The sequence below is a fragment of the Clytia hemisphaerica genome, unplaced genomic scaffold, assembly GCF_902728285.1.
Source record: "Clytia hemisphaerica strain Z4C2 unplaced genomic scaffold, Clytia hemisphaerica genome assembly, whole genome shotgun sequence".
NCBI classification, from domain to species: Eukaryota; Metazoa; Cnidaria; class Hydrozoa; order Leptothecata; family Clytiidae; genus Clytia; species Clytia hemisphaerica.
Window position 1 is genome coordinate 105304 of NW_027103657.1, and position 18985 is coordinate 124288.

Below are 18985 nucleotides of genomic sequence, written 5' to 3' on the forward strand. Positions count from 1 at the left end.
GTTAAACTTCTAGGCGCCGCACCTAGCACACCCGGTCCCTTTTCAAATTCATAAGGAAACCGGGTTCTTTTAATTATTTTCGGTTCACGGTAAAAAGGTCTACTAAAAAATTCCTCGCGTGCAAAATGTTGTTGTGATTTGGGCATCTTCGTTGAAAGCAGGCTAATTAGTTTTTTAGTGACTAGGTCACAGTTTGCTTCAGAGCAAACTGGTGCGACCGCTGTTTTACAGAGCAATTAACACTTTCTTCAGCAGTCAAAAGAACAACATCCATCACAAATCATGTATGATACTTCATAAAAAATGAAAAACAGCACATGTAAAATTAGGCTTCTGCTCATCCTCTAGCGAAAAAGTTTCTTATAGGAAGTATAGGTCTGCGATTCAGACTAATGTAAAATGCAATAACTAACAATGTCGAAAATAATTGCAGAGGACCGAGAGAAGTTATAATTCAAAATTACTCCAAGAAGTACATCAAAAAACAAAGACTACCTCTGAAATCAAAACGCTTGCATCTTAGCTAACACGTTGAACTTTTTAAGCCACCGTACCATCCACCCATACCTCTCTGGGCCACCGTACACGCGGGATATCTCTTAGATATTTGCGTGGTTATATCTCCCTAATATTCAGCCACCAAAAATGAAAATTAAAGATGGTAACTTAAGCTGCACGATGTCACTTTCGATTTCAACTTTCAACCTCCCAGACTCGGTAAACAAAAACACGACGGTAAAAAACCGCCTTCAGGCGGTCGATTACTACATCGTTAAAGTGTTCTTTTCAAATATAAGTAATAACAGTTCACATTTCTCATATTATATTAACAATCTGTGACGTGGATAGAGAGAGAACAATTTAGTGATTGATTGATAACTTTGGTATGTATTTCCAGGCGGTGTCAACCGAACCCTATCGAACCGATTTTCGTTATCGAACCATATCGAACTTTATCGAACAAAATCGAACGATAGCTGTTCGATTACCGAACCCGATCGAACAGCTATCGAACTTTACGAAAATTTCTTGATAAGTTCGATTTAGTTCGATGAGTTTTCTTTGTTCGATTGATGTTCGATGAGTTCGATTTAAGTTCGATGTGGTTCGTACGGTGGCTCCTATCTGCCATTCGATTTGCACCACCATACACCGCTGTGTTGGTGCAAATAGCCAATCATCTTTTTTAACTCAATACATTTTACTTACGGTGTAATACGCATTTATCACCCAATTTGTAAGACATGGCGCCCCCATCGTGCAAATTTACAAGATAGCACCGCTCTATCGTGCAAATTTACAAGATAGCCAGTCTCTATCGTGTAAATTTACAAGATAGCCAGTCTCTATCGTGCATTTTACAAGATAGCCAGTCTCTATCGTGCAAATTTACAAGATAGCAAGTCTCTATCGTGCATTTTACAAGATAGCAAGTCTCTATCGTGCAAATTTACAAGATAGCAAGTCGCTATCGTGCAAATTTACAAGATAGCAAGTCTCTATCGTGTAAATTTACAAGATAGCAAGTCGCTATCGTGCAATTTACAAGCTAGCACCACTCTATCGTGTAAATTTACAAGATAGCAAGTCGCTATCGTGCAATTTACAAGATAGCACCACTCTATCGTGTAAATTTACAAGATAGCTAGTCGCTATCGTGCAATTTACAAGATAGCACCACTCTATCGTGCAATTTACAAGATAGCACCACTCTATCGTGTAAATTTACAAGATAGCGAGTCTCTATCGTGCATTTTACAAGATAGCCAGTCTCTATCGTGTAAATTTACAAGATAGCCAGTCTCTATCGTGCATTTTACAAGATAGCGAGTCTCTATCGTGCATTTTACAAGATAGCCAGTCTCTATCGTGCAAATTTACAAGATAGCCAGTCTCTATCGTGTAAATTTACAAGATAGCAAGTCTCTATCGTGCAAATTTACAAGATAGCACCACTTTATCGTGTAAATTTACAAGATAGCAAGTCGCTATCGTGCAATTTACAAGATAGCACCGCTCTATCGTGTAAATTTACAAGATAGCAAGTCGCTATCGTGCAACAGTCACTTTTGGTCGGGGTTGTGGATGGCGAAATATGAAATTTGTCGTTCTTTAAAAATTTGTCGTTCTTTTTGTCGCTTTTTAGTAGTTATTTTCGTTCTTTAAAAATTTGTCGTTCTTTTTGTCGCTTTTTAGTAGTTATTTGTCGTTCTTTTTAGATGATATGGAAACGTTAGATGAACAGTCTCCTTAACATTAGACGTAACTTCAACCTATTTTAACAAGACTTTTATGAAGATATTTTAAGACTCCATTGGGATTTTGCTACTGCTAAAACCGTTAAAGATTTTTCAAACTTTAACCCTTTCCGGACGAGAGGAATGTACTTATTGAGAAAAGAAATTCAAAATAATTCGCACGACATCTCGTGCATGCGAGACGATCGTGTTAGTGGTAAGGGTGCGCCCAAACTAAACCTTTTTTACTAAAAAATTTATGCTCTTTCCAACGTTAGCTGAACGAGCTCTTGTGAAGGCTTAGTTTCCGTGATATGTTGGTTCGAAGTTTGGTCACTCGTATGGGCCGCCCCGTGGCCCGTGCGTCTGGAAAGGGTTAAGAGGAAGTATGGAAATTTCAAATGAGCTCAATTTTGGTTTCTAAGCTATCTAAATAAGTTTCCCTACCCACGGTACAGTACTTTAATGGGATAAATTTTCGCGGGGATTAAATTAAGGTTTGTCGGAATGGCACTATAGGGAGACAATATTTTCACAATTTTGGTTGCCGAAATACACATTATTAGCGCTTCTTTGGTGCCAGTAAACAATTTAAAAGTAGTTATTTGATATTTTTTTAGTTCTTTTCAAAAAATTTTCGCGGATAAGGCATTTCCAAATTTCTATTAGGACTTAATTTCGCGTATGACACCCAAATCCGCGAATATTAATCCCCGCGAAAATTTATCCCATTAAAGTATCTATTTTCAACCGAATCATGACCCCAAAACCCCCATAATAAAATCTCAAAATATATGTCTTAACTCCTTCAGTACTGTACTGTGGAAAAGTCAAATTTTCGTTTTTTTTCAAAATGACAATGACAATGGACAAACTTTTTACGTGCTTTTTACGTGCTTTTTACACTTTCCAAAAAGTGAATTTTAGCTTATTAGCTTGGAACTAGTGGGTCAAATTTAAAAAATAATAGCTCAAATTTTAAGTTAGGATATCCACTTTTTAAATATCAAAACTCTATGCACTTCGGGACATTAGTTCGGCCTAAAGACGTCGAGAAACGTCCAAACTTTTTGATGGGTCACCCGGTAGATAATTGATAAGGGGTCCTTATGTCCTCAACATTCACCTACGGTGTTTAGGCTAACCGACTTTTCCGACGCAAGTTTTCTCCGGCGTACTGTACAACCAGGACCTGAACCGGACCTTGGACCCTCTGAGAAAACACGGACCCAAGACCTTTACGAAAACCCAGACCCCTCGTAAATTTTCGAGAAAACACGGACCCCCTCGTAATTTTTTGAGAAAACACGGACCCCCCTCAAATCGGTGAACCCGATAATCCGAAATCGACTTTTTGGGTACTTGTGGCCAATTTTTGCCGACTTTTTAAGACGAAATAAAAGTTTGCCACGGGTCAGGGCACACTTTGGGAAGGCACAGGAACAATTTAGAACCCAGTGGAGTGGATGCAGCGTTATTGGATATCTGTTTCCCTCTCCTGGAAATTTTTATCTGTTTCCCCGCGCTTTTTGTCATTGATATCTGTTTTTCCTAAAAAGGTTCAATTTGTTTCTAATGCAAAGTCATATTTTCGGAAACAGATATCTGTTCCCCAATTTAATATGTCATCTCCTTAGAGTCCTAGAAATATTAATCTGTTTCTCTCTAATGACGTCTCAGCTGGAGCGGGGAAACAGATAGTTTTAAGGAAAAGGTCTTTCCTAGATAACCGGATCTGTTTCCCAATTTTTCGAAAAAAAGCTCTCTCCTGGAAGGGGGAAACAGATATTTCGGGGAAATGGGCTCGTTGGCTGCTTCTGCGAGTCGACTCGTAATACGGATATAATATTGATGCCGAGTTAACTTCATTTTTTTTCGTTTAATTATTTGCGTTTAATCACTAAGCTATCATAAAATTACACGTTAAAAGTTTTATACCTATTGTTTGTGAGATAAAAATTGTTTACGCTAAAAACATTCGCAGGAGATAAAAGAAGGCATTGCTACCTTTTCACCTATCCCCTTGATTGCTAAAGTGTTTATTTACATCTGATACGCTACATGTTTCATATAATAGAAAAAGAGTAGGAGAAGATTTGGAGTATGGGTACATAGGATAGTATGAAGACATTGGGAGTATGAAAACATTGAGATTAATAGAACATCGGGGAGTATGAGAATATTGGGAGTAATGAAATACAGGGGAGTATGGGTAAACATTGGGATTAATGGAACATAGGGGAGAGTATGGGAACATTGGGAGTAAGGGAACACTTGAGGGTTGAGGGGGGTCCGTGTTTTCTCAAAAATTTACGAGGGGGTCCGTGTTTTCTCTGTCTGTCCCTTCAGAATAATTTTAGGCTATTTTTAATCTACATAACTCGAAAATTCATTCACTAGAACGATTTTTCGTATCCTTTGAGAGTTTCAGTTATGTAGACTTTACTGTAGCATTAGATATGTGTTGTACCGGTGTAACAGAAAATAAGTACTCCCCGGGGGGAGTACTTACAGTGCATTCATATCATCAATTTCTAACCTTTACAGTGCAGCACAGAACAATGTCTTTGAAAATCCCTTCTGAGCCTTAACTATCAGTAAAATGGTCGAAAGTATAAAATTTTGGGTTTTTTAAAAGTTAAAACGCAATAATTAGGACAATTTCTGGTAAACAGATAATAAATTGACCTGGTTCTTCTTTTGACTCTCTCGATTATTGTGATTTTGGCCAAAAAATATACCATTACAGTGTACTCCTCTAAAAGTACACCCTTGCCTTACAGTGCTTTTCGAGGATCTCAAAAAACCTACCCTAAAGGGTGGCACATGCCGTAGGTCGGACCATATGAGTGCCCCCCCCCCCGGAAAAAAAATATTTTCCCAGGAAAACAGATACTCCCCCGGTACTTTTTTCCTAGGAAATTGGTACCCCCTCTGGGAAATTTGTACTCCTCTACAAATACTTTATTTCCAAGAAAAAGTGTACATCCTGAGAAAGTAGACCCTCTTTGTACTTTTACTCGCATAAAGTTTTGTACGAGAGCTTTAAATAGTGCACAAATCATGGAAAATTGAATTAACAGCGTAGTTTCTACGGGAGTACTTTTTTTCCTTTAGGGGGGTACCTTTTCCCTAGGATAAATGTACTCCCGGGAGTACTTTTATCCTAGGAAATAAGGCGAGACCAATTTAATTTGTTGTTCTACGGGCCCGACCGACCCTATTTTTGCTAAAATCAAAAAAGTAATAATATTGAATTTCCAGTACAATATATTTTACACACTACTTATTTGTAAGAATCAAATTTGAATAAAGCTGAAAATTAATTCAAGAAATTAAAAAAGCAAGAATTCCATCCACTAAGATTTTATTACGATCTTCATCGAAGATAAAAAAGGTGAATTTTTAAACCAGATATTTTTTAGAAAACATTTTCGGTACCTTACCAACCCTGATAAATGAAAAATTTATTCTTATTTTACCGACCGATCGACCCATATTTTGCTAACGATCTGCCCGTAGAACAACAAATTAAATTGGTCTCGCCTAAGTGCTTCCTGGGAAATAAGTACTGGGGAGTACTTTCTTCCTGTGACACCGGATATTAAAAGTTACGGATGACTGGCAGGAATTCTAACCTTGAAGTCAATGTTCTCTCCCTTAACATTCTTGCTGTTATTAGCTCCTATGCTTCAAATCTGTTGATTGGTTTATGGGAATAGGTCTATACCGTCATTCCTCTAATTAGTGCGGATTAATTATTTTGGCAAAGTCGGACTAATTTATTTCCTCTAAATATTAGTGCGGATGCTTTTTTACCCAGTTCTGATTTTCCTCCAATTTAATGCGGTCAAGGTTGAAACTCTAATTATAGTGGGGATCATAAAAGATACTGTTAAAATTCTATTTTTTTCTATTTTTTCACAATTTCAAGCTCTAATAAAACATGAATAAAATTACAAATCAAAAGGATCATCTAGGGCTGCTTCTTCTTCTTCCTGGAGGAGAAGGGCGTTTGCTTTTGAGATGCAAGTTTCGTAGAAATTTGTCTCTTTAATTTTTTGTCCTCTAATTTAGTGCGGATTGACTAAAATTTTCCTCTAATTTTTAGTGCGGTATAAAAGTCGATGGCTCTAAGTAATTTATTTCCTCTAATTATTAGTGCGGCACCTCCAAAATAATTATTTAAGAGGCCGCACTAAATTAGAGGAATGACAGTAGGTCTCTCTAGTTAAATTTGGTCATTACTATGTAATTTCCCTTGGTTTCTATTTGTAAAATTCCAGGGAGCTCTTTCTTTTTTTCCAAAAAAGATCCAGGGTCTTAAAAATAAACGAACATGCAGAGGGTCATGTTTCGCAAAAGAAGGGGGCAGAAATTTTCTGGAATAGCCCAATATGAAAATGAATTTTTTGGGCAAGCTACAGTTCTGGCAGCTAAAAAAACTGCGTGCTTTCAATTTATACTAATTTAAACACTGAAAATAAACAAAAATAAGATCCCTGGCAATCGATGATGCGAGTAAAAGGAAACATAACATATTTTTAATTACCCATCTTTCGAATAACAAAAGTAGCTACTTAGCTACTTAGATCTAATATAATATAAAAAAATATAAAACAGCTACACAGTGGGCCCAGAGGTGGAAATAGGGAAAAAACGAAAGTTAAAATTTTGCTTTAATAATATGATTTATGGAATCTTGAATAAATTTCTGATAAGATGCCAAAGTTTCAAGTCTGTATCTGATCTGTAACTCAAATTATGTGGCTCCAAAGTTGACTGAAAACCACATTTTGATGAAAAATCAAAAAAAGTGAAAAATGCATATTTTTGAAGATTCTGATCTAAATTCAGTTTGTAAATCAGTTCTTTTGTGTGATAACCTTTAGAGACATTATATTCTAAAGGGAAATTGCTTAAAAGTAAGTATAAATATCCAAGAATGAGAAAAAATTCAAATTTTCAGTCAAAATTCTCATCACGAAAATGCTTAAGGTAACCACAAATGTCCAAATATCTCAAAAACCGCTAAGTGTCACATATCAAACCATATATGTTTTGAAAACTACAGACACTAACCTTTCCAAAAATGCTGGAGTTTCGATGTGACACTTAGCGGTTTAAAAGTTCAAATTTTGCCTGCATTTTCCAAGCTACAAATCTCAATTTTCATGAAAAATCTCAAAAGAAAGTCAAAATTTAAAGTTTACTATTTTCTAACTCATGTAATGTGACCCTAGAGCTCTACTAATGCCTTAATAATACAAAAAATGTAAGAAATACTATCTTGTTGTTCTCCCACTCCCTATTTCCAAACTTTTGTCCTCTGGGCCCAGTGTGAGCTAGGAATTAAATTTTTGTCATTTCTTAGCGTAAAATATCAAAATAAATTCTGTATTTGGAGTGGACTTTAGCTAGGATTCGTTTAGTTTTCGCATGAACATATAAACGACTGGACATCTATCTTTTATTGTCTCTTTGAAGCAAGCTTCGTTGCCGCCTGTATTTCAAAATTGCTATAAAAAATCCGACAATATTCCGTCGTAATTTTATTTCTTTGAATTGTTTAGGGAAAATGATTGATAGAGCTTGAACATCACTCCTAATGCACAAAAAGACTATTTTCAATTTTTTTCACGAGTTTGCAATATATTTTATCAACATTTTCAACTCTGAAATGCAGAATTTCAACTGCGTGTATACTTTTGAATCCCTTTTGTCACTCCAATATTTTTTTTTATGACTTGAAAAAAATAGCTTGCCAAAGTTGAGTGCCTGTGTCATAAGAATATCGAAATTAGAATGTGACACTTTCTAAAATTATTAGACACTTTTAAGTCAAAATTTGGAAATATTAGTCGGAGTTTTGACAAGCTGACGATGATTTTGCCTCTGTTATCTTTGTTATGATATAGATAAAAGACTTGAGAAAAGTAGAACAACAAAGACTTTTGTCGAAATTTTGACTTTGTTAGCAAGGTATTCCCAAGAGGTATACCATCAGAATTTATTGTTTCATTTGATGATTTTAACGAGGCGGCAACGAAGCTAGCAGTGTTATCTTCAAAAATACAAAGGAGATGGATGTCCAGTCGTTTATATGTTCATGGTTTTCGTCAAGAAAAACTTAATTAACTAACTAACCCCTAACTCTGCTTGTTCTTGACCTCCGTCTTTTGTATTACCCTCTAAAGCTGTAGTTGAGCAAGAATCTGAGAATGTATGTGTATCTGCAAAATTTGAAAATTTGAAAATTAACCTACAGAGCTAGAATTGGGAACAAATACTTCCAAGGAACTTACTTGGTGATGATTAGATTTGTCATTAACATAAATTTAACCATTCGACAAAATAAGTTCTCGCCAAAATAAAAAATTTTCAGGGTAATGCTTCTCGTCAGAATAAGTTCCCTTAATGTAGCTTACAGTTCTCGAATAGGGCATAAAGAAATATGATCAAAGACAAAATTTTGATGTTATAAGCACAAGCGCTTCCAATTTCTTATTTCCACTCTGTGGAAAAAACAAAAAATCACTACGATGGCTAACTCAATAGACATTGTAAATTTTCCATAATGGTAGATTTTTTTTCGTTTAGACACATCCTTGCTGGACTAAAAAGATTTCTGGTAGCAAACCATACATATTATACACCATTCGATCAGAAAATTACCAATCTTAATCGTTTTCGATTTCATCAATTACGCAAAAAATTATTCTTAACTTCAGTTGAGCTAGTATCTGAGAGTTTCTGTGTCCCGTCTGTGTGTATGTCCCAAATACTCAAAGATAGTCCGATTTGGCTGAAATTTTACACACTTGTTTCTTGAGTGCATATCTTGGGGTATTTCTTTATTTTTTCAAAAGTTTTGATGTTTGGAGCCTGGGGACGAGTCCTTCGCCAAAACGAGGCAGAATATATTGGGATGTTTCTTTCATTTTTCAAATATTTTGATGTTTGGAGCATGGGGACGAATCCTTCGCCAAAACCAGGCTAACACTTTGGGGCAGTCTGGAGACGTCAAAAATGGTCGGTTTTGGCTGAAATTTGACACAGTATTGATGGTTTTCAATTTGCAATATTTCCAATGAGAAAAGTCGACATTATCAGGATAATGTTACAATTTTCCACATTGCAATAATGTCAAGTTGTATTGCCACTTCATGAATAGATTTCTTTCTTATTTATATCCCTGGAAAGAAAAGAAAAGAAAATAAGGAATACAATTGACGATCAAAGAATTTGTATCGAATGAGCCATAGTATTTGCTAAAGTTCACTAAAATAGATTCAGTACTTCATCATTTTGAATTTAAACCAATTACTTATACATCACAATCTACAGTAACATGATAAGCCAGATACAGCTAGGGGTAAAAAAGAAAACAAAAAGAATAATTTCTTTCAAAAGAATGATTTCTTTCCAAAAAGGTTCTATTTCATAACACAAAAAAACAGTGTACATCTTTTATGAGCAAGCAGAGGTTAAAATTGCCTCTAAAATCATAGTACCCCCTTTCTATTTAAAGTAAACCAATCCTTCAATACAACTCCATGTTTTCAAGCAATTTCAAGGACATACTTTTCAAGCATTTTCAAAATTTCAAACTTGATTTTTAAGGTATTTTTGTGAATAAGGGGGAACTGCAAAATTGTAAATTAAATGAAGGGGGAGCAAGAAATAGGAGAAGGACTCAAATCTTTTTAATTATGGTGGGTGATAAAAAAGAGGGTGGGGTGGAGGAGGACATTATGCAAAAATAAATAATATCTGATTGTAAATGACTATTGGCTTGCTTTCTCAATACTAAATGCACTTAGATAAACAAAAGCAAAGAAGACAAATTTCTAAGCAAATACTAACTTAGCAAAAATGCTAGAACATATTTTTCTGGCTTAAAAAGGCACCGAATGTTACAAGATTTTGAAGAGAATTAAAACAAAAAACGTGTTGCACTCAAAATTTTTCAAAATTTCTCAATATTGAAAGTACTGACGAAAACAAAAAAAGAAGGCACCCACCAAAAATAGACTACTAAATACTACTTCAAAAAATTTCAAAAGATTTCTAAGCAAATACAAATGTCTTGACTATGCAATTTTTGCTGTAAAAATACAAAATAGAACCATTGAATGCTAAAAACATTTTATAGAATATAAAGGCAGTAGGTATCAGTTTTTTTTTGGAACATGAGTACTTCATAGAACTTATTACTAATTCCAAATAAAATCAAAGCAACATTAGGTTAGAAAATAGATCTTTAAGATTCTTCGCAGATTGTGTATTTGATATTCTGACTAAAAGAATTCTTGCTTAAAAACCTGCAGATCTCTCATTTTTTCATCAAGACTGATTTCTTCCTAAATTTGCCTAGTCAATAACACAAGTGTCGATAAAATAAAAATTTCTAACATAATAAAAACCTTTCGTTTTTTACTCGTCATTATCATCATCCTCCAATTGCCATTGTGATGGAGTATAGTTCTGAATGTACTTGTTGAAGTTGTTTGTTAACTGTGTGAATGATGAATATTGTCGTGGTATATAAAGTATGCCAAAGCATGTCTGAGATCCTGGTTTAAGATAATCTACCGGTAGATTACAAAAGATGACTTTAATTTTGGAATTTGTCATCATCGAAGCTGACGCTGTTATGAATCGAAGCAATTGGGATAACTCATTTTCATTGCATGCAGATATATAACGATGGAGCCACGTGATGATACGTTGCTCATGATTAGACTCTTCATTGACAAGTAGATTTTCGATTATTGCTTCGCTGGATGGTTTGCTTCGTACATAGATTTCTTCCAATAACAAAGGGGACAAGTTTTTAAAAAAAGACATGCCTCTTACAATAGACTGCATTTGAAAGCAGGGTGCTTGCACCAATGCAACATGGGCTGCTTCTTGACACAGCCTTGTTAGGTTTGCTTCCTTGGGGCTTTCAAAAATGTTAAATTCGGAAAGAATTCTGGTGGCAGTAGTCGTATGTGAGGCTGATTTCTCATTGAAATTAGACAAAGTTATTTCTTCCCGTTCTGGTAGGAAATTAAAAAACGACTCCAGCAACTCAGTTGTGTTTACAGTACCAAAGAGATAATACTTCATGGTTGCTCTGGATAGCATGATTGGAAACATTTGAAACAAAATGAACGAGTGTGTTATTATTCGACCAATGACTTCTGCATCTTTTAGTCGGCTATGTGGGACAATCTCTCTGCTCCCTTCGAAGCGATTTTTCAATTCATCAAAGAAGCAGGAAAAAGCATCCTTCGCAACTCCATATCCACTTGCTTTTTCATTCTCTAATTTGAGGACCAATCGTTGGTACAAATCTGGTTTTTCCTCTGAATAAAGTTTGATAAAGCTGTTATATATGTCATCTCGAATTAAAGTGCCACTGAATGAATCATCGATTAGTTCTTGTAATGCTTCCTTTCGTTTCTCTTCCAAACCATCTTTTAATTGAAGGGGGTTTTTGTTGGTTGGTGAGCTGCCAAAATCTAAAGGAGGGTCTTGGCCAGTGGGCAAACTTGCACGATTTAAAGGGGGGTCCTGACCAGTAGGTAGACTTCCACGGTTTGAAAGGGGGGCCTGGACAGTAGGTAAACTTGATTGATTTGTAGGGGGGTCCTGTAAGGTACCAAAACCTCTAAATGCTACAGTGCCAGTAGGCGACATCAAGATTTCATGATCAACTTCATTCATGTTGTAAACACCTGTCTCAATCTTTAATGAAGGAGGAACAATTCGTCTTTCTGCGTTGTACAGGTTGAAGTGTTCTGGCCTGAGAGACAAACTTCCTATCCAGTCATACACAGCGGTCATAGATGAATCTGGCTTAAAGAATCTGGTTTGTGTTTTCAGAGTTGGGTGACGGACTGCCACTACAACATGTTCGTCTTCCAATGAAAGTTCTGGAGGAACTCTTGATAACCTTGATTGTCTTAATTGCTTGAGCCTTTCTTCTTCCTGGAGAAGTGCTTGTTGTTCCTCTATTCTGATTCTTTCATTACGAAATTCCAGTTCTTCTTCGTAACGTAGAGCCTCTTCAGCTTCTTTTTCCTTTCTTTGATCAATCAAAAGTGCCTCTTCATATGCTTTATTTTGCTCTTCAATCAGTGCCCTCCTTGCATTTAGGTCTGAATTGTTCATTGGTCTGTTTGGTGTGGTGTTTGGCGAAGTACTTGATTGTGATGTATCTGCTAGGACTTCAGGAGCTTCAAGCGATCTTCTGGATTCAGGTCTGTAATGATGTGACGGTGGTGTTGCTATTGGAAGGCTTGCAGAAAATATCTTAGGTTTTGTCTGAAAAAATATGCGAGGTCTTGCCATTTTATATAGGTCCAGATATCCACCAAAGGTAAAAGGGTTACCATGATAAATGTCCGGGATAGGATCATGCTTATAATCTGCGATGATCATGTGACATTCATTAGGAAAATGTTCTTTTCTTCTCCCAGTCCAGAAAATTGTAACACAATAATTGAAAAGTTCTTGTTTGGTGGTGTCTTTACTAAATTTTTCACTTCTTGATCCACCTCCCTTTTCAGCCTTTACGATAGCAAATTTATTTTTCTGTCTGTCGAAATGTTCCCAACTTAGGTGCAATCTCTTTGAAGAGGTTTTAGGCGATTCTTCTTGCTTTGATTGACGTTTTGACTTGTTGTTTTGAAGGTAGCTTTTAAGTTCATACTTCCTTTCATTGTTGTCTGCTTTAGAACAAAAAACTCGCATTCTGATGATGTCACCATCTGCTGTTAGTCCATTCTTTTTCAAAATTTCATCTGTTGCGTGTAAAATGGCTTCAATGTCAAGCTGTATAGAATAAAAAAGGATGCTACAAAAAGGAGTTGAATATAATAAAAAAAATAATTAATTAATTTCTATAATTTTGGCAAAGTTTTCGAAATTTACCAAAAATTTGAGCAGTTTTACTACACAAAATTGACATAAAAACTAGTATAGTACAGTAGTACAGTAGCATCTCTCCGTCTTGAACACACAAATAACTTTTAGGAAAAAAGCTATACAAAAAACAGTTTTTGGATAATTTTGAGGGTGGTGCACTTTTCGTAAAAATAGCTTGAAAAATAATTTGATTCGACAGTTTCCTGATACAAAAGCAAATGGTAAAAGTGAACTTTATTATCCTTTTTAGCTTAAGGGACAAACTTTGTGGTTAAAATAGGCTTTTTGATCCTAAAAAAGTTCGAAAAAGCAAAAAAACAAAACAAACAGGGTTATTTGAAATCTAAAAAGTGTCTTACAGCAGCTACAAATCTTCATAGAACAGATTTTTGCCAGAGAGAGAGAGAGAGAGAGAGAGAGAGAGAGAGAGAGAGAGAGAGAGAGAGTTAAGATATTTGAGAATAGAGGGTAGTCCAGATAGAGAGATTCCATGTATCAATAAGCTGGAAATCACTGGTTGAATGGCTTGTCACAAAGTAATATCATAATAAAGAAAGTACATTAGGCAATTACTTTTTTATTTTCTGGTTTACGGAATCGCCGACGTTTTTTTTGCAAAAATAAAATAAAAATAAAATTGGATTTTACAAATATTTTATTTATTTATGCTCTTCCGACCTTGTACTGAACAGCCATGAAAAGGAAACTTTATAGAAAATTACATTTTATAAAAGCGAGAAGGGCAAGTGTCCAGGTCTTTAATAACTTAAAACACAATTTCCCTACTAAAAACGTTCTTTAATGTATGTAAGTTTTCTCAAAACATATTTTTTTAATTTTCTCCAACATTAAAGTTTGAAAAGAGCAATTTTATTTTTATTTTTTTTCCATCCTTCCGGTCCAAAAAATCATCTTTGAATGTCCGTAAACCAGAAAATAAAAAAGTAATTGCCTTATGTAATAAAGTTTAAAACCTTTTCTTTCTTAAAATTATCAATAACGTGTTCTTCAACGTCCAATGTCTCCAAGAAAGAAACAACCTAAAGTAAAAGAATTTAGTTAATTTTGTCATATTTACAGGAATAAAAATAATGAATGCTTTGATTGTAACAAGTGGATTTTATTCCAAAAATTTTGAAAATACGCAATATATATAAGGACATCGTCAAAATTTGAAAATACGCCATGTCCATGAACATCGGCAGTTAAAGGGTTAAAAATGAGACAACAATTTATTACACAAAAGTCCCAGACAAAAGACTTCAAAAATATTCTTACCTTGGCCAATCCTTCTGATTCTGATGACATTGTTTGTTATTATAAAGACTGTCTAATCGTCCAGATAGTTTTAATCAACTTCTAAAAAATCACGATTCAATTTTATTTGCCACATCCTCACTTGATAGGAGGAGACACCTCAACTGAGTTACCCTTCTTAGTCTCTTTTATACTGGCACTCAGCCATAGAGGCTGTATAATTAAAAGTTAATTAACAAAGCATGATTTTAATAAAACGCTAGCTTTAAAATAATAAATTTCAGACCAGAAAAGGTCTTCTGTTTCAAGATAACCAAAGTTACCCTCTAGTGATGCAACAGTATAAAGAATAAACTTACAAGTGAGGATGTGGCAAATAAAATCAAATCATGATTTCTAGAAGTTGATATAACTGCCAGAGTCATACACAATTTCTATGGGAAAAATAACAACCAAACAGTTTGAAACCCTTTCAGAATAAATCCATAAACACAATAGGGAAAGTGAAAAGCTAAAACTTTAAAATGGTGATAACCTTTCAGCGATTTGTTTCTAAGAGACAATATATATTTTCTGAAAGTTTGTAAATCTAGCTTTTCAATGAATTAAAAATTCTAAAATAAAAAGTCAGAAAAAATGGTGAAATTGGCTTAAAAAATTACCAAAAATTTAAGCAAAATATTGATGGTTTCTGCAAACTGTTAATACTTTTTTCAATTTAAAGGTTGGATATCAAATGCTTCCTATAAATTGTTAGGTATAATATAATCCATACTTAGGATTATTTTTATTGATTGGTTCTTGGTTATCAGATGGAAGCAATCAATGTCCAAGATATCAATGGGCCATTCCATTAAATTTCCACACAGGGGGGTGGACGAACCTTTTCTAGTCAAAAAAGATTTTTTGGAAATGTGTGGACACCCTGGAAAATAGAAAAATTTGCAAAATTTCTTTGCATATCTTAAAGTGACGGTGGGCGAACTGAAATCAGTCTTTTACCCCTTGGAAAAAATTTAAAACAACACTCTTTTAGACCACCTAAAAATTCTGTTAAAGTCACCCCCTGGAAATGTTCGTCCACCCCTGTATGGACATAAAATGGAATGACCCAATATAGTCAGCAATTGGAAAATACAAGAGAGGGTTCAAAGTATGAAGTACCAGCAATGCACCTAAAAATTGAACATGTATATGTAAAGTTAAATGAAATAAACTTTCTGGTCTTTAAAATAGATTTATATACCTCGCTGACAAACAGTATTAAAACATTCTAAGTGAGACCAGACGGTCATGATTGATAAAAATTGATCATTGATAACAATCAATAACTAATCGATATTAATCAATCGATTAGAATCGATAATCAATAGCTAGTCGATATTCAGAATTTTTCAACGCTCAATTAGTATTGATTAGTATCGATTTATGACAATATAGATTGTTAAACGATTGTATACTGAAAAGGAAAAACTAGGACCAGGTCCATTTATTACTTTGGTATATTTAATAAACTCTGCCTTTCTTGTAACACCCTCCGAATAAGCGCCCCTCTATCTGGATACCCCCTGATTAGAAAACTTAAAAATTCAATCGATACCAATCGATGGATGATAGATCGATAATCGATGGATATTGATAATAATCTATAGAAAATCAATAATAATTGTTACGAGAAGGTAATCAATATCGAATCGATATTTCCAATTTTTTTACCTCATTAGCTTTCAATTATCGATTCTAATCTAGGTATATCTAATCCATTGATTAATATTATTGATCTCTATCTGATGATGCATGATCAATTTTATTGTTGATAACACAACCGTCTGGCAAAGACCAGAAAAAAGTTTGTTTACATTCATTCAACTGCAAGTTCAATTTTCAGGTGCACTGTCAATATGATGGACAACTAGCAGGGTTCCTCTGGTCTGTTAGGGTAAACCTCTGCCACCCCCCCTCCCCAAGATCTCTTGCCAATGCCAAATTCTGCCCCAACTGCCAAGCCCTCCCAATTGCAATCTTGAACATTGAACATTTTGAACATTTTGAATATATTTACTACCCAGGTGAGGTAGAAGGGACACCCCTTTTAGAAACTTAATTCTAATAAAAATACAGAGGTCGACCTAAGAAAAAATATACATATATATGAATACTTGAATACGGAAACTTGAAAAGCAAAGCCTAAAATTATTTGCCTGTATACTGGTGGAGGGAAGATAGTCCTACCTTAGGGAAGGATTTCAAAAAGATACCTGATCATTCCCAATGTTTACCAGCATCACCACCACATTACTAATCTTCGCTAGCACTGGGCACATGCCATGCCTGTCCCTGTCTGCCTGTATACATCGTCTATTATGGCTCCAACTACGTCCGCAAAATAAATAAAAACATCACGTGACTCTAGCACGAGACTTTCTATCTTGCAAATTTATTTGCTTGCACGCTATCTTGTAAATTTACACGATAGAGTGGTGCTATCTTGTAAATTGCACGATAGCGACATGCTATCTTGTAAATTTACACGATAGAGTGGTGCTATCTTGTAAATTTACACGGTAGAGACTTGCTATCTTGTAAATTTACACGATAGAGACTGGCTATCTTGTAAATTTGCACGATAGAGACTTGCTATCTTGTAAATTGCACGATAGCGACTTGCTATCTTGTAAATTTACACGATAGAGTGGTGTTATCTTGTAAATTGCACGATAGCGACTTGCTATCTTGTAAATTTACACGATAGAGACTGGTTATCTTGTAAAATGCACGATAGAGCCTCGCTATCTTGTAAATTTACACGATAGAGACTGGCTATCTTGTAAATTGCACGATAGAGTGACGCTATCTTGTAAATTGCACGATAGCGACTTGCTATCTTGTAAATTTACACGATAGAGACTGGTTATCTTGTAAAATGCACGATAGAGACTCGCTATCTTGTAAATTTACACGATAGAGACTGGCTATCTTGTAAATTGCACGATAGAGTGGCGCCATCTTGTAAATTGCACGATAGCGACTTGCTATCTTGTAAATTTGCACGATAGAGACTGGTTATCTTGTAAAATGCACGATAGAGACTCGCTATCTTGTAAATTTACACGATAGAGACTGGTTATCTTGTAAATTGCACGATGGCGACTCGCTATCTTGTAAATTTACACGATAGAGTGGTGCTATCTTGTAAATTGCACGATAGAGTGGTGCTATCTTGTAAATTGCACGATAGCGACTAGCTATCTTGTAAATTTACACGATAGAGTGGTGCTATCTTGTAAATTGCACGATAGCGACTTGCTATCTTGTAAATTTACACGATAGAGACTGGTTATCTTGTAAAATGCACGATAGAGACTCGCTATCTTGTAAATTTACACGATAGAGACTTGCTATCTTGTAAATTTGCACGATAGAGACTGGTTATCTTGTAAAATGCACGATAGAGACTCGCTATCTTGTAAATTTACACGATAGAGACTGGTTATCTTGTAAATTGCACGATGGCGACTCGCTATCTTGTAAATTTGCATGATAGAGACTCGCTATCTTGTAAATTGCACGATAGAGTGGCGCTATCTTGTAAATTGCACGATAGAGTGGTGCTATCTTGTAAATTGCACGATAGCGACTAGCTATCTTGTAAATTTACACGATAGAGTGGTGCTATCTTGTAAATTGCACGATAGCGACTTGCTATCTTGTAAATTTACACGATAGAGTGGTGCTAGCTTGTAAATTGCACGATAGCGACTTGCTATCTTGTAAATTTACACGATAGAGACTTGCTATCTTGTAAATTTGCACGATAGCGACTTGCTATCTTGTAAATTTGCACGATAGAGACTTGCTATCTTGTAAAATGCACGATAGAGACTTGCTATCTTGTAAATTTGCACGATAGAGACTGGCTATCTTGTAAAATGCACGATAGAGACTGGCTATCTTGTAAATTTACACGATAGAGACTGGCTATCTTGTAAATTTGCACGATAGAGCGGTGCTATCTTGTAAATTTGCACGATGGGGGCGCCATGTCTTTCAAATTGGGTGATAAATGTGTATTACACCGTAAGTAAAATGTATTGAGTTAAAAAAGATGATTGGCTATTTGCATCAACACAGCGGTGTATGATGGTGCAAATCGAATGGCAGATAGGAGCCACCGTAGGTTCGATGGTTGTGTCGGATTGATTCTACTTTTCTTTACCTTTCAGAAAATAAATTACGAGGTTGTTTAATCAAAACACAGGCACCGAATGCTTCTATGGCCCGCGAGAATGGCCAATACGCCCTCGGAATATAAATAAAAAATTGGGTGGCAAGGTATAAATCGATTTAATCGAACCAATCGAACTTCATCGATCTTAATCGAACTGATCGAAGCTCAATCGTATTCATCGAACTGCGATCGAACTATAATCGTATAATGGAACAGTCATCGAACTTTACGAAAGTTTTCCCGGTTCGATAGGTGTTCGATTGGGTTCGGTAATCGAACAGCTATCGTTCAATAGGGTTCGATTAAGTTCGATTAGTTCGATAATCGAACAGTTCGATTGACACCG

The 18985-nt window shown here is 35.4% G+C and overlaps 1 protein-coding gene across 1 annotated transcript; it reads right to left on the bottom strand.

Moving 5' to 3' along the window:
- Window positions 1–10646: 10646 nt before the first annotated feature.
- LOC136803192 (uncharacterized) lies at window positions 10647–14515 on the bottom strand. Its single transcript, XM_067059926.1, has 3 exons — window positions 14433–14515; window positions 14129–14194; window positions 10647–13061 (listed from the first exon to the last, which is right to left on the bottom strand). The coding sequence occupies exons 1-3, from the start codon at window positions 14460–14462 to the stop codon at window positions 10674–10676; spliced, it is 2484 nt and encodes an 827-aa protein (XP_066916027.1). The 5' UTR covers window positions 14463–14515; the 3' UTR covers window positions 10647–10673.
- Window positions 14516–18985: the final 4470 nt, after the last annotated feature.

Excerpts from the sequence above, each read along its gene's own strand:
- LOC136803192 (XM_067059926.1), bottom strand. The coding sequence starts at position 14,462 with ATGTCATCAGAATCAGAAGGATTGGCCAAG. Across the intron at positions 14,195-14,432 it reads AATCAGAAGGATTGGCCAAG|GTTGTTTCTTTCTTGGAGAC; the intron begins GTAAGAATATTT and ends CTTTTACTTTAG. Across the intron at positions 13,062-14,128 it reads ATAATTTTAAGAAAGAAAAG|CTTGACATTGAAGCCATTTT; the intron begins GTTTTAAACTTT and ends TATTCTATACAG.